At 40.4% G+C, this 13,640-nt stretch overlaps 1 protein-coding gene across 1 annotated transcript in view; it reads left to right on the forward strand.

The window, feature by feature from the left end:
* The first annotated feature begins 6,091 nt into the window (after window positions 1-6,091).
* Window positions 6,092-13,640, forward strand: part of CRHR1 (corticotropin releasing hormone receptor 1) — a 109,254-nt gene continuing 101,705 nt past the window's right edge. Inside the window, exon 1 of the mRNA XM_044675126.1 lies at window positions 6,092-6,205. Within this exon, the coding sequence (XP_044531061.1) occupies window positions 6,092-6,205 (114 nt within the window). The remainder of the gene's footprint in view (window positions 6,206-13,640) is intronic.

Here is a 13,640-nt window from a genome sequence, read left to right on the forward strand (position 1 = left end):
CAGCCAAACTGTCCCTCTTTTGTTCTTTATATGTTAACACTCCATTTCTCAACATCAGGCTTTTGTTTATCCTTCATGTCTAAAATGCACCTCTCTCTCATCACTCCTACATCTTAGAATGCTATTTCTTTCTTTCTTTTTTTTTTTCTAAAAAACCCTTACCTTCCATCTTAGAATTAATATTGTGTATTGGTTCCAAGGCAGAAGAGCAATAAGGGCTAGGCCATAGGGGTTAAAGTGACTTGCCCAGGGTCACACAGCTAAGAAGTATCTGAGATCATTTGAACCTAGGACCTCCAATCTCTAGGCCTGGCTCTTAATCCACTGAGCTACTTAGTTGCCCCTTAGAATGTTATTTCTTTCAAGTCTGAACTCAAGTCTTCTCTGTGAGGCTTTTCCTGATCCTTGCCTGATCCCATCCTAAAACAACCACCACCACCACCACCCCACTTCAAGCCTAAATGTTTCACTATATCCTGCTCTATCAGCTAATTCTCTTCTCCTCTTCTCAGTTAAAAGTCTTGAGAAACTTGATGCCTCTCCTTCCTCTCTGTAATTTGTCTTCTAACCTCATCATTCAATGAAAACTGTTCCCTCCAAAATCACCAGTGATCTCTTAACTGACAAATCAGATGGAATTTTCTGTCTTCATCCTCTTTGATCTCATCTGATATTATGAAATCACCATTTTCCCTGATCTCTCTCTTTCCTCTTGGTTTTGTTGATTGCTCATTTCTTGGTTTTCCTCCTATCTCTTTGACTATTTCTTCTAGAATTTTTTTCTAGACTTTAATCCACATCATTATCCACTAACTGTGGATGTCTCCTAAGACTCTGACCTAAACTCTCTTTTCATCTGGTGACTTTATCAGCTCCTATGACTTTTTTTATCATTGCTTTGCAGATGATTCTCACATCTATATAACCAGCCTCTCTTCTGAGCACTTCCATCACCAATTGTCTATTGGACATATTCAAATTGGATATACCAATTGTCATCTCAAAATCAACATATCCAAAACAGAGCTCATTGTCTCTAAACCCATCTCTAAATTCATTACTCTCTGGAATTTCCCACTTTTGTGCTACTATTCTTTCCATCCTTTCAGGCTAACAACCTTTGCACTCTCCTGGACTCCTCACTTTCCTCATGCCATACATATATCCAATCAGCTACCAGATGTCATCATTTCTACCTTCACAATGTTTTTTGCATAAATTCTCTTCTCCCCATTCATTCTTCTGTCATCCTAGTATAAGCCTCCATTACCTCTCCTCTTGAATATTCCAATAGACTCCTTTTTTAAAACCCTTACCTTCAGTCCTAGTAACAAAACTAAGACAAAAGGTCAAGGGCTAGGTAAATGGGGTCAAGTGACTTGCCCAGGATCACACAGCTAGGAAGTATCTGAGGCCAAATGTGAACCCAGGTCCTCCAGATTCCAGGCCTCTGCCAACTGGCTGTCCCCCATTAGATTCCTATGGTCCCTCTTCCTCAAGATTTTCTCATTCCAATCCAACCTCCACACAATTGCCAAAGTAATTTTCCTACAGCATCTGTTTGATCGCATCATCCCCTACCACATTCAATAAACTCTAATACCTCCCTATTACTTAAAGGAGCTGAAGTAGACTGTTTGATATTAAAAGTTTTTCACAAATTGTCCCCTTCTTATTTGTCTAGTCTTTTAACACATTATTCTTCTCCATATACACTATGGTCCAACTATACTGTACTACTTGCAATTCCTCGAACATAGTACTCTATTGCCTATTTTTCTAATCTTTTCTCCCATATCTCTGGCCAACCGTGCCTCTAATGCTCTAATTCCTCCCTTCTTCTTTTCAGTATCACTGACATCTTTCAGGACTATGTTCAAATGCCATCTTTTTCAGATGGCCTTTTTTTAGTTCTTCTAACTGCTTTCCCTTCAAGGTTATCTTCCATCCTGTACTGGTTTATATCATGTTTTCTCCTCCAACAGAATGTAAACTCTTTGAGGGCAGGTTCTTTTTTTTTATCCCCAGTACTTAGGAGTGTCTGGCAAATAGTGATTCATTAAATGTTTATTGATTTTCTTGATTTATTACTGATTGATCAGCCCTCACCTTCTCCCCTGTCACCTTAACCTTCGTAGCACCTCCCCCCCAGTGCCAGACTGCTACCAGTAGCCTCCTCAATGGGTTCCATCTATCACTCAAACTCTCCCACCATTGTGATTATTGCTATTATTGCTGACTTTGATTCTATTGCCTCCTTTCAGTAGGGATAGAGTCACTTCATGCTTGTTCAGGCACAGCTGTCCTTAGTCCTATATCTGCCCAGCCCTTGGAATGAGGTGGAGAGGGCAAAAGGAATGAGCCCACTGCTCTAAGGGCACCAATATACTCAGCCACTTCCTTGATCTCCATAGCCATTCCAACCCAGGCTACACAGCTAGTGGCTGAGGCCATATTTGAGCTAAGATCTTCCTAACTATAGGTGATAGATACCCTAGCTAGGAGCTGTCATCCAGGCCATGACCCCAGACCTTGACCACCACCCTAACTGACCCAGAGCCTCACCCTTGTTTGTCCTGGACACATGGACAGAGAATCCTCGGTCAGAAAGAGGCAGTTCTGGCAGTGGAGAGGTTTAAAGTTTCTTATTTTATTCCTATCTCCCTATTAATTTTCTCAGATACCTCCTAGGAGCTGTGGTCCCTCCTTGGGAGATCACTAGACTCGATGATCTCTAAAGTTCCTTCAATTAAAATCAACCAACAGTTAATTGCCAACTACATTCAAGTTCCCGTGTTTGAGAAGACTTACTTTCTTCCATCTCTAAATTCATTAATCATTTTGCAAATGACCCAGACAGAGAAATCTCAAACTCCTCAGCCAGAATCACAAGATCTTGGGAGTTGAAGAGGACCTCAGTAGCCACCCAGGCTAATTCATACCAAGCCAAGAACTCTTTTACCTCCTCTCCAGAAAATGTATCAGCTTACCTTTGCTTGAACCAGTGACAAACCAGTTTTTTTTCAGAATAAGTAAGAGTTTTGTTGAATTCAGTTACTTGTGATTGACTTTTCCACAATTGTCTGTGTAGATTTATTGTCTGTTCATTGACTGACAGGTAGACTATGGAAGATGAGCTCCTCTCAGTACTGGGTCCTCCATTCAGAGAGTGCTAGGATATTCCTCACAACCCTAAGGGCTCAGGAAGACTTCCTGATGGACAACAGACTTCTGAATAAGTTAGCCAGCCTTCTCCAAGCCTAATGCTCTCCTTTGTGGATACTTAAGAGTGGACAAAAAGAATGTTTGGAAAATTTCTATCAGGGCCTTTGGTTAGGGCTTTGGGGTTTGTCTACAAAGCCATTCATCCTTTCCCTTGGATTTTTTTTCCCAGCTTCATTCAGCAGCTTGCCACTTGTCAAGAAGGTGTGAACAGCTTCCTGGGGAAAGCAAGAGCCAAGGGCTGGGCCAGCTGGCTTTCTGGGGTGCTGGGAAAAACATGGAAGCCTCCCAGGAAGCTTCTCCATTTCTTGATAATGGAACATTTTAGCAGAACAAGGGAGAAGGGAAAGGAAGAAAATTATCTTTGAATGTCATAGGATTTTTAGAGCTCTAAGGGACCTTAGAGATCATTCAAAGCATCATAATGTTGAAATCTGAAAAGTATCAGAGAGATCATTCTGTTCCAGGATGATAATAATAGACTTAAGGCTGGAAGGGATTTCGGGAGGGGGGTAATCTGGCTGTCTGACTTCATCTTCTCATTAAAAAAAATTTTTTATTATGAACTTGACAAACATGAATATTTTTATATACAAAGAACAGAAAAAGAGGATTATATAAAAAACCATGAACTTCTATTACATACAATTTTATACATATTAAAAATGTCTTAAATTTAACATACTATTAGCAATGCCCTGCATTTTTGAATGAAGTTTACAGTGCTATCTTGTTCGAAGGACAACAACAATTTCTAAAATAGAAAGATACTGGAGAACAGAATCATTGCTTAGCTGTAACTTCTAAACTTTCTTTAGCAATTTTCTGTGTATTTTTTTCAACTTCACTGATTTTTCCCCTTTCTTTTCTTTCTTATGCCACTATTACTTCTAACACCTGTCCCAACAACTCCTCACTGTCCTCCCTAAATAAAAACCCCTCATTGTAACAAATAAGCATTTTTGTCATTTAGTCATTTCAGTCAGGGCCGAATCTCCATGATTCCATTTGGGGTTTTCTTGGCAAAGATGACAGAATGGTTTGCCATTTCCTTCTCCAACTCATTTTACAAATGAGGAAACGGAAGCAAGGCAGGCTTAAGCAACTTGCCCAGGGTCAAACAGCTAAGAAATGTCTGAGGCCAGATTGAGATTCAGGTCTTCCTGTACCACCTAGCCAACCACAAATCTGCATAGTCCTCCAAAATACATTTTCACATTGGTAGTATCTGAAAATGCACATCACAACTCAAGGTCACACAGGAAGAAAGCAACAGAGACAGGATTTGAACCCAGGTCTACTATCTCCAGAGCTAGTATTCTTTCCACTGGACCATGATGAACATCAGGGTCAGCTCATAAGATGCTGTCCCAGGATCTCGGTCTACCCAAAGTTAACTGAGGTTATATTTCTGGTTCTTGGTCAGGGTTCAAAGATCACTAATTACTGTTCTGTACAAAGATGAAAAATATCACATTTCTGCCCTCAAGGACACCCATGGTCTAATAGTGAGAATAAAATATGTACACAAATAACTATGATATAATCAGTCGATAGATATTTATTAAATGCTTCCCATGTGTCATGTGCCATGTTAGGCTCTGGAGGTTCAAAAACAAAAATTAAACAGTCTCTACCCTCAAGGAGTTTACATTCTATTAATGGAGGCAACGTGAACAAATATAAGAATATAGAGAACAAATAGTTTTTTTACAAAGGAAAACTACCCGGGCAACCCTTAGGAAACTCTGTCAGAGACTGGAAGGACCTTGGGTATGACCCAAGAAGGGATTTCTTGAGTTTGTGTATCAGAGTGAAGGAGATGGAATGGAAGAATGTGGGAGGGAGGAGGGTGGAGAAGAAGAGATGTCCATTTGCCTCAGTCTTTCTCACCAGCTCGAGGACAGAGAGCACTCTAGTTTTGAGGACAGCAGTAACATCTCCTGAATCCTCCCCACCATCATTGGGGAAAGGGAAGGAAGTCTCCTTCCCTGAACTCCTGTATCTCCTAGTATCTCCTAGTATCTCCTGTAGCCTCAGCTGGCAGTGATCTCCCGAAGGGTGGGCCCAAGGAGGAGCTTCACTCAGCTCCCAAGGCTGCAGCTGTGTTATACTATAAGCAGTTAGCCAGCTGTTCGGCTTCCCCGGTACCCAGTCAGCAGCAGAGAGGGAGAGTAGCACAAGGGTGGGTTTTTATGTCCTGGCCACATGCTAGGGAGTGACTCAGCCATGCAGAATAAGTAATAACATCTTCTGGTTAGTGACTCCCTAAGAAGCTAAAGATAAAGCAGCTACCATCTCTCTGTCTCTCTCCTCTCCTTTCCTCTTTTTTCTTCTCCTCTCCTCTCCTCTCCCTCTTCTCTCCCTCCCATCTCTTCTCTCCTCTCTTCTCCTGTCCTCTCCAGTCCTCTCTTCTTCTCCTCTCCTCCTCTCCCCTCCCCTCTTCTCTCTTCTCTTTTTATGTCCTCTCCTTTTCCCTCTCCTCTCCTCCATTCCCTCTCCTTTCCTCTCCTCTCCTCTCCTGTCCTCTCTTCTCTTCTTTTTCTCTTTTCTCTCTCTCCTCTCTCAATTTCTACCTCTATTCTCTCAATCTCTTCTCTTTCTCAATCTCTCTTTTCTCATTTTCTCTATCTATCTCCCATTTTCTCTCTCAATCTCTTCTCTCTCCTCTCCTCTCTTCCCTCTCTCCTCTAATTCCTTCTCTTCCCTCTCTCAATTTCTCTTTTCTCTTTCTCCCTTTCTCTTTCTCTCTCTCTTTTCTCATCCTCTATCTCTCACCTCTTAATTTTCTCTCTCAATTTCTCTTCTCTCCCCACTCCCAACAAATTCAGAGTTTTCAGGCTATGCTGCTAATCCAAAAGGAGAATGAATGAAAGAGTCCACAAGTCATGATGAAGAGGAGCACCGAATGAATCCTGATCCCAGCCCTGGGATGCAGGAACCTAGGAATAAGGACGAGGCTGGGGCTGATCCTAGGGATTGGGTGCTGTCTTATAATGAGTAGAGGAAGGCTTGGGAGAAACAGAATCTCCAGTTTCCTCATCAATGGCATGTTTTAGAAGCGCTGACTGGGGAATCTTAAAACAATTAGCTTGTGGGGCTTGGGAGCTAGAACTGCTTAATTACTTTCCCTTCTCTTTCTCAATAATCTAGGTTAGTGTCAAAAAGATAAAAATGAAAACATTTCTATAGAGTTTTAGGCAGTAAAATGGAATAATAGATAGACAGATTGCTGGTCTTGAAGTCAGGAAGACTTGAATTCAAATCCTGCCTCAGATACTTACTTGATGTATGATCCTGGTCAAATCACTTGACCTTTCTCAGGCTCAGGCTCCTCATCTGTAAAATGGAGATAATAATAGTACCTACCTCACTGTTGTTGTGAGAATTAAATAAGATAACATATGTTCAGATAAAATAAGTTTCAAACCTTAAAGTATTTTATAAATGCTAGCTATTATTACTATGCTGGACAACTAAGTGACGCAGTGGATAGAGTACCAGGTCTGGAGTCAAGAAGACCTGAGTTCAAATCCAGCATGAGACACTTATAAGCTTTGTGGCCCTGGGCAAGTCATTTAATCCTGCTTGACTCAGTTGCCTCATCTGTAAAATAAGCTAGAGAGGGAAATGGCAAACCACTCCAAGTATCTTTGCCCAAAAGACCTCGAAATGGGGTCATGAAGAGAAGACAACTGAAATGACTTAGCAACAGCAAAATTATTATTATAAAGAGAGGCCCTAGACTTGTGATTTAATTTGCTTAGAGAACCCTAAGAGAGAAAAATTCTCCTTCCCAATTCAGATCAACATCTTCTCTGTATCTTAGAAAGTTACATAGAGAAAAGAGAAGACACAGTGCCTTATGGTCTTGGGTAAGGCTGTGACCAAAGAAATGTTCCACAAGTGGGTGAAATCCCAGTGAGAGATTCATTTGTTGTTATTCAGCCATTTCAGTCATATCTGATTCTTAATGTCTTTGGGGTTTTCTTGGCAACAATACTGGAGTGATTCACTATTTCCTTCTCCAGCAAATGAGGAGACTGAGGCAAACAGGGTTACGTGACTGGTCCATGGTCTTGTAAGTATCTGAAGATAAATTAGAACTCAGCTCTTCCTGACTCCAGGCTCAGAATTCTATCCATGGCACCATCTAGCTGCTCCAAAGAGTTCAACCAAAGCCAAAAAAGGGTCACCTTCCACTGTGGTACCTGGTCTAGATACCCCTTTGTCTGTCTAGTTCTGCCTCTGTTACAGTCAGGTCACATTTGGGCTGAAAGTTCATGAAAGTCCAGGCTGAAGTGTTTATGCCCAGAGCAAAGGAATCTATTCCAAGTCATATCCAGATGATTGCTTTCTTGACATCCCCACTAGGGATGCATTTCTGGATTCAAGGAGGTCCAGTTATCTCTGTCTCTTAGTAAACTATTTATCCACATTCATTCTAGGCAGATATTCCTTATGAGCTCACTCCTAGAACTCCTGATATTGGGGAGCTTCTGCTTTCATTCACATGCAGGCAACTCCTTCCAAATACTGCCAAATCTGGGAGAATGGAGGGAGTCTGGACTGTGAAAGGTGAGTGAGCATCAATAGACACTAGGATTTGCCTAGTTTAAGGCATTAAGTCAAATTCACTAGTGGGAGAGAGAAAGAAATTTGCAAACAAGTTCATCATTCTTGTGATTGGATGACCAGGATGTTTTTACTATGATATACAGACATAAATGTTAGTCTTGGAAAAGAAAGAGGGAGAGAACATATCCTGTATCCAAGACAGACCCAAGATTGTCTTAGGTGACTTGTTCAGTCAATAAATATTGATTGAGCCGAATGGGCTATACCCTGTAGTTGTTGTTGTTTAGTTGTTTTCATCATGTCCAACTCTTTGTGATCCCATATGAGGTTTTCTTAGCAAAGGAACTAGAGTGCTTCTCCATTTCCTTCTCCAAGACCCTCTAAGGGGAGGCAAAAGCAAAAGGCCCAGTCCCTACCTGGAGGAACTTACAGACAAGTTGGGGCAAAGAGACAAATGCACATGAAACAATGCAGGGATTGCAGCTAGAAAGGACCTTGGAGAACGTGTAGTCTAAGAGTTTTCAATCTGGGAGGCAAAGACCATAGATAGACTTCAGGGTATGCATAGACTTGGATCAGAAAAAAAGAAATCTTTATTTCCACTAGCCTCTGAGATTTAGCATTTCTTTTAATTATGAATTTAAAAAATTTTTATTCTGAAAAGTGGCCCATGGATATCCAAAGACTGACAAAGAGACCCGACTCCTGCTGCAGAATATGGAAATCAGAGCTCCTCCATCTATAGATTGTCAGGCTGCTTTTGCACAGCTCTAGAGACACAGGAAATTTCCCTGATGGATGGGCTTTTGCACAGTTAAAATAACATCCTTTAGTCAGTCTACTCCACACCTAGAGTTCTCCTTTGGGGATACTGTGGAATCAGGCGAAAAGATATTTGGAAAATGTCTGCTTTCATCAAGGCCTTGGGTTGGGGATTTGAGGTATAAAATAAGATTATGAACCCCTTTAAATTGATGAGAACCTTATAGCTTTACAGCAAGGTGACTCAGTGGATAGAGTGCCTAGGCGAGAAGTCAGGAAGATCTAAGTTCAAATCCAGCCTCAGATACATCCTAGCTGTATGACCCTGGGCAAGTCACTTCACCCCTGATTGCCTGACAAAAGGATTCACTGAAGAAAGAAATGGCAGACCATTCTAGTATCCTTGCCATGAAAACCCCATCAATAGCTATGGTCCATGGGGTCACAAAGATTGGACACAACTGAACAGCTGAACAACAATGATAGCAATGATCTTTACACAGGAGACTAGAAACATTAAATGATTTGCTCAAGGTGGGGGATGGGTTGTAAGTTGCAGTTCTAGGATTTGAACCTAGGACCTCTGAGTTCAGGCCCAGTATATTTCCTCCCAATATACCATACTTCTCCATGATGAAAGCAATCTGACTAACTTCTGAGTCTGTCTCTCTGAAAAGAATAGATTCTATTTAGCAGCAATCTCCCCCTTTAAAAAAGTTATTTATTTATTTTTATCAATTGCATGTATTAACAAATTGCCACATAAGTTTTCTGAAGTTATAGGATCCAAATTGCCTCCCTTCCTCCTTTCTCTCCTCCCTCCCAAAGCTAGCAAGCAATTCAATCTGGGTTATACGTGTATTATCTCACCAAATATATTTCCAAAGTGTTCATTTTTATACATGAATAAATATATAAAACCATAACCCCAAACCAAAACCCAAATAAGCAAGTGAAAAATTGTACGTTTTTATCTGCATTCTGACCCCAACAGTTCTAGCAATTTCCTCCTTTGCTCTGGATTCCACCCTCTGAGACAAAATAAAACAGATCACATCCCTATTTCAAGGAAGAACAAGGAAATAACAATTTGAGGATGGGCTTTGCCATCAGGGAAAGTTTCTTAGAGAAGGGGTGGTGAGTTGAGTGCTGGTGATGAGCCTGGTCTGGCAGAAAGGAGCAGAGAAGGTACTGTAGGTAGGGAACCAGCATTATCCATAGGCTAAGTGAAAGGTAATAAGAAGAACAGCCAGACTAAAGAAGGAGAATGACCAAGGTGGAGAATAAGGACAGGTGACATCTGTGGGAGTTAGAGAGGGAAGGTATTTAGAAAAGGATTTGAATTCCAGGTTCAGGAAAACAAATTTGATTGCAGTGGGTACGAGTAGAAACTCCTGTAGCTTCCTGGTCACATTTTGCCACTAAATTAATCTTTCCAAAATACCTCTTTTGCCATGTCACTCTCTTTTTTCCAAACCTTCAGAGGCCCTCCATTGCAAAAGTTATCCAATCAATCAACAAACCTTGATTAAGCACCTACTGTGTCCAAAGAGGAGAGACAAAGATGAATGCAAAAATAGTCCCTCCTTGAAGTAATAAATATGAAGCCTATCTGGGAGAGATGTGACATATACATATATGTGTGTGTATATATATATATATATACATATATATGTATGTATGTACACACACACACACACACACACATATATATATATATATATATATATATATATATATATATATATATATATATATATATAATACTGGGGCCAGCAAAAGATGAAATGGCTGAGGAAGCTAAAGTTTCAAACTTCTGAGAATTTCAGTTTATTAAGCAATGCATGCTAATTGCCCAACAAATCTGCACTAGGTCTTTTCTTCAGCTTAGGGCTAGACCCCACATATAGGGGGAGACAGACCTTTATGCGCTAAAAACAAGCAAATAAAACCAATTAAGTAAAAGGAAGCAGAACATCATGAAGTAATCTGACTTCTAATTGGATGAAATACCAGGGACTTTCTAAGTTGGAAGAAGGAAAGCTAATCAGGAGAATTCCCTGAATTCACAAAGAGGTGTCCCACTCCTCCCAAGCATGTGTGTAAACAATCGAAAGAACATGGAAATGATAACTGACTGTTCAGTATCAGGCCAGTTTTCAGAAAAGGCATATGGGTTGCTTGAGATGTGCAATTATGAGAAGACTCCTTTCATCAGTCTTTGGATCTGACTGGGTTTCTGGTCAGCATAACCTAGGTCTTTGGTTAAGGGTCTCTAAGCAACATAAAGAGGTGGTCTAGTTTCCTAGCCATGCAGGACTAGGTTCAAACAATGCAATAAGGTTTTCTCCCAATTCTCACGATTGAATAAATTTTTTTTCACAAGACAGACATTGGACTAGACCCATAATTGAATAGAAACCAAGCTAGCTCCAGAATTGAGTCATGAGATGGAATCCTTGTGGTTCACTCAATTCCCACAATTAACCACTTCTTGTCCTCATCCACTCAATTCCCTTAGTACTTGCCCCTTTCAGATGGGAAGGATTTGGTTACTAAAAAAGAGAGGAGGGAAAATTTGTGCAAGGAAAACTGATTTTAAAAAATCAACTTGAGAAGAAACACAGCCTCTCTGATAAAATGATGATAAGAGGCACAGACTGTTCTGGAGAAGAGATAGAAAATTAGATAGAAAATTAGTACTCAGATGAATATATTGAGAGGAACTATTTGAAAGCAGAGCAATGATGGGGAGAACAATGGCTGAAGAGCACTGAGGTCTATCAGCTCATTTGCATGTGACTATTTTTTAGAATTTCGAAGTTTATAATTGAGAAATTATAAGTAAAATAACCATTTGGCAACTATGGGAGGATTAAAAATAAGTTTTACCTTCTGTCTTAAAAGCAATTCTGTGTATTGGTTTCAAGGCAGAAGAGCAGTAAGGACTAGGCAATGGGGGTGAAGTGACTTGTCCAGGGTCACACAGTGAGGAATTATCAGGCCAGATTTGAACCCAGGTCCTCAAGACTATGGGGAGATTCTGTAAGGACCATCATGCTGTACTGAAAGGAGGAACTGTTGTTTATATCATGAATTAAAGAGGGGAACTGCTTTCAAGGAAAGGTTGAAACCACCATTGTGATTTTGGGGAAAGTGAAGGGAGAATAGTCTTTTCCTAGTTCAGAATCTATCATCTCAGTTAGAGAAGAAACCAGCAAAAGAAGAGGGGGAAAAGAAGTGGGGGAAGGGGGAGTCTGAGCATAGAAGGAGCTGTATAGGAGGTGTAGGGGGTTATGAAAAAGTTGCTTACAAAAGGCAAAATACAGAAGCTGGCAGGAGTTGAGCTGATAGGAAATTTTCACAGCTGTTTTGATGGAAGCTATTCTGGCTAGAATCTAGGCATTGTTTTACTGAGAGCTCATTGGCTATTGGAAGAAAGCTGAGTTATGCATTTCTGTAAAGAGATATTTGGGTTTATTGCTCTCTAGTGCCTGAAAAAGGATATACCCCTTAGGGGTGCCTGTATTGCCTTCTACTGTCTTCTCTAGTTTGAGAGAAAGAAATATAGAAAGTAAGATAGGTTTTGCATCTGCTCTGTTCTGGGGGGGGAAAAACGGTTTGGAAACAAAGCAAAATCCTCTGCTATCTGAAAAGCTATCTGGAAAAAGGCTGTGTGGCCTTATTGTTTGAGAGGAAAAACCTTTTTTAGAGTCCCAAAGCAGATCTGGGGAGCTTGATAGTTGCCTTCACAGCCTTGATAGTTCTCTGGCTTAAAGAGACTACTTGTCATTGAGAGTAACACTTTCTCAGTACCCTGCTAAAGGTGACCGTGTGCTAAAAGAAAATGTGTCATTGTTTCAGTAGCTAGAGAATAGCAGAGAAATGGCTTTGTTCATCAAAAAAGTCATGAGGGTCAGAAGTGGAGCAGATATCAAAGAAGCAGTTATGCCCAGCAAGCAATATATGTTGTACACTGTATTAGAGAAACCCAGGACAAAAAGACCTACTGTCTGCTGTCATGAATTGCCCTAAGTGCATGGATTCCTTTAATATCATATGGCTCCTTGCTAGATTTTTGTAAATGTATTCCTACTCTCCTCCATGGACACTGTGTATCAGTGGAAGGTATTTTGGGGTGTTGATTATTCCTTTTCTTTTCTTCTATTGAGTAAGTGCTATAATTATCATTGCTTTTGTCTTATCATTTAGCAAAAAAAATGATTTAATTTAAGAGTTAATGGTGGGAGCAACTAAATGGCTCAGTGGATTGAGAACCAGTCCCAGAGACAGGAAAGTCCTGCATTCAAACCTGGCCTCAGACTCTAATTGAATGACCTTGGGCAAGTCATTTAATCCCCATTGCCTGGCCCTTACCACTCTTCTGCCTTGGAACAAATACAGTTTTGATTCTAAAAAAGAAGATAAGGTCTGGGGGAAAAGAGTTCATAGTGTCAAGGAGATTAATTTTGTGCAATTGGAAAAGAAGATAAGGGCTGAAAAAAAGAGTTCACATAGTGTCAAAGAGATTAATTTTGTACAATTGGGAAGCATACTAGTGGGGTCTCAAGAACTACAGTGGAAAGAAATAGAATGCTGTCCTCATGAGGATTAGCACTAGAATCCTAAAAGAAAGTCTGAGTGGTAGCCATGGATATACCTTTCTCTGAAGCCCAAGCTTGTCAATATGAGAGACAACCCAGAGACAGAAAGTGGAGGAGGGAAATCTTTACTACATTTCAGCTATATAAGTATATAGAAGAGATAGAAGGTAAATGGATAGAGTTTCTATATAAAAAGATAGAATAATACTGTGGTAAAATTGAATGTAATGGACCTCTGTACCAGCAGCAATACAATGACCCAGGACAATTCTGAGGGATTTATGGTAAAGATACTACCCACATTCAGAGAAAGGACTGCAGGAGAGGAAACATATAAGAAAAACAACTGCTTGAACGCATGGGTCGGGGTGGACATGATTGAGGGTGTGGACTCGAAACTACCACACCAATGCAACTACCAACAATTTGGAAATTGGTCTTGATCAAGGACACATGACAAAACTAGTGGAAATG

Source organism: Gracilinanus agilis, chromosome 4 (assembly GCF_016433145.1).
Source record: "Gracilinanus agilis isolate LMUSP501 chromosome 4, AgileGrace, whole genome shotgun sequence".
Taxonomy (NCBI): domain Eukaryota; kingdom Metazoa; phylum Chordata; class Mammalia; order Didelphimorphia; family Didelphidae; genus Gracilinanus; species Gracilinanus agilis.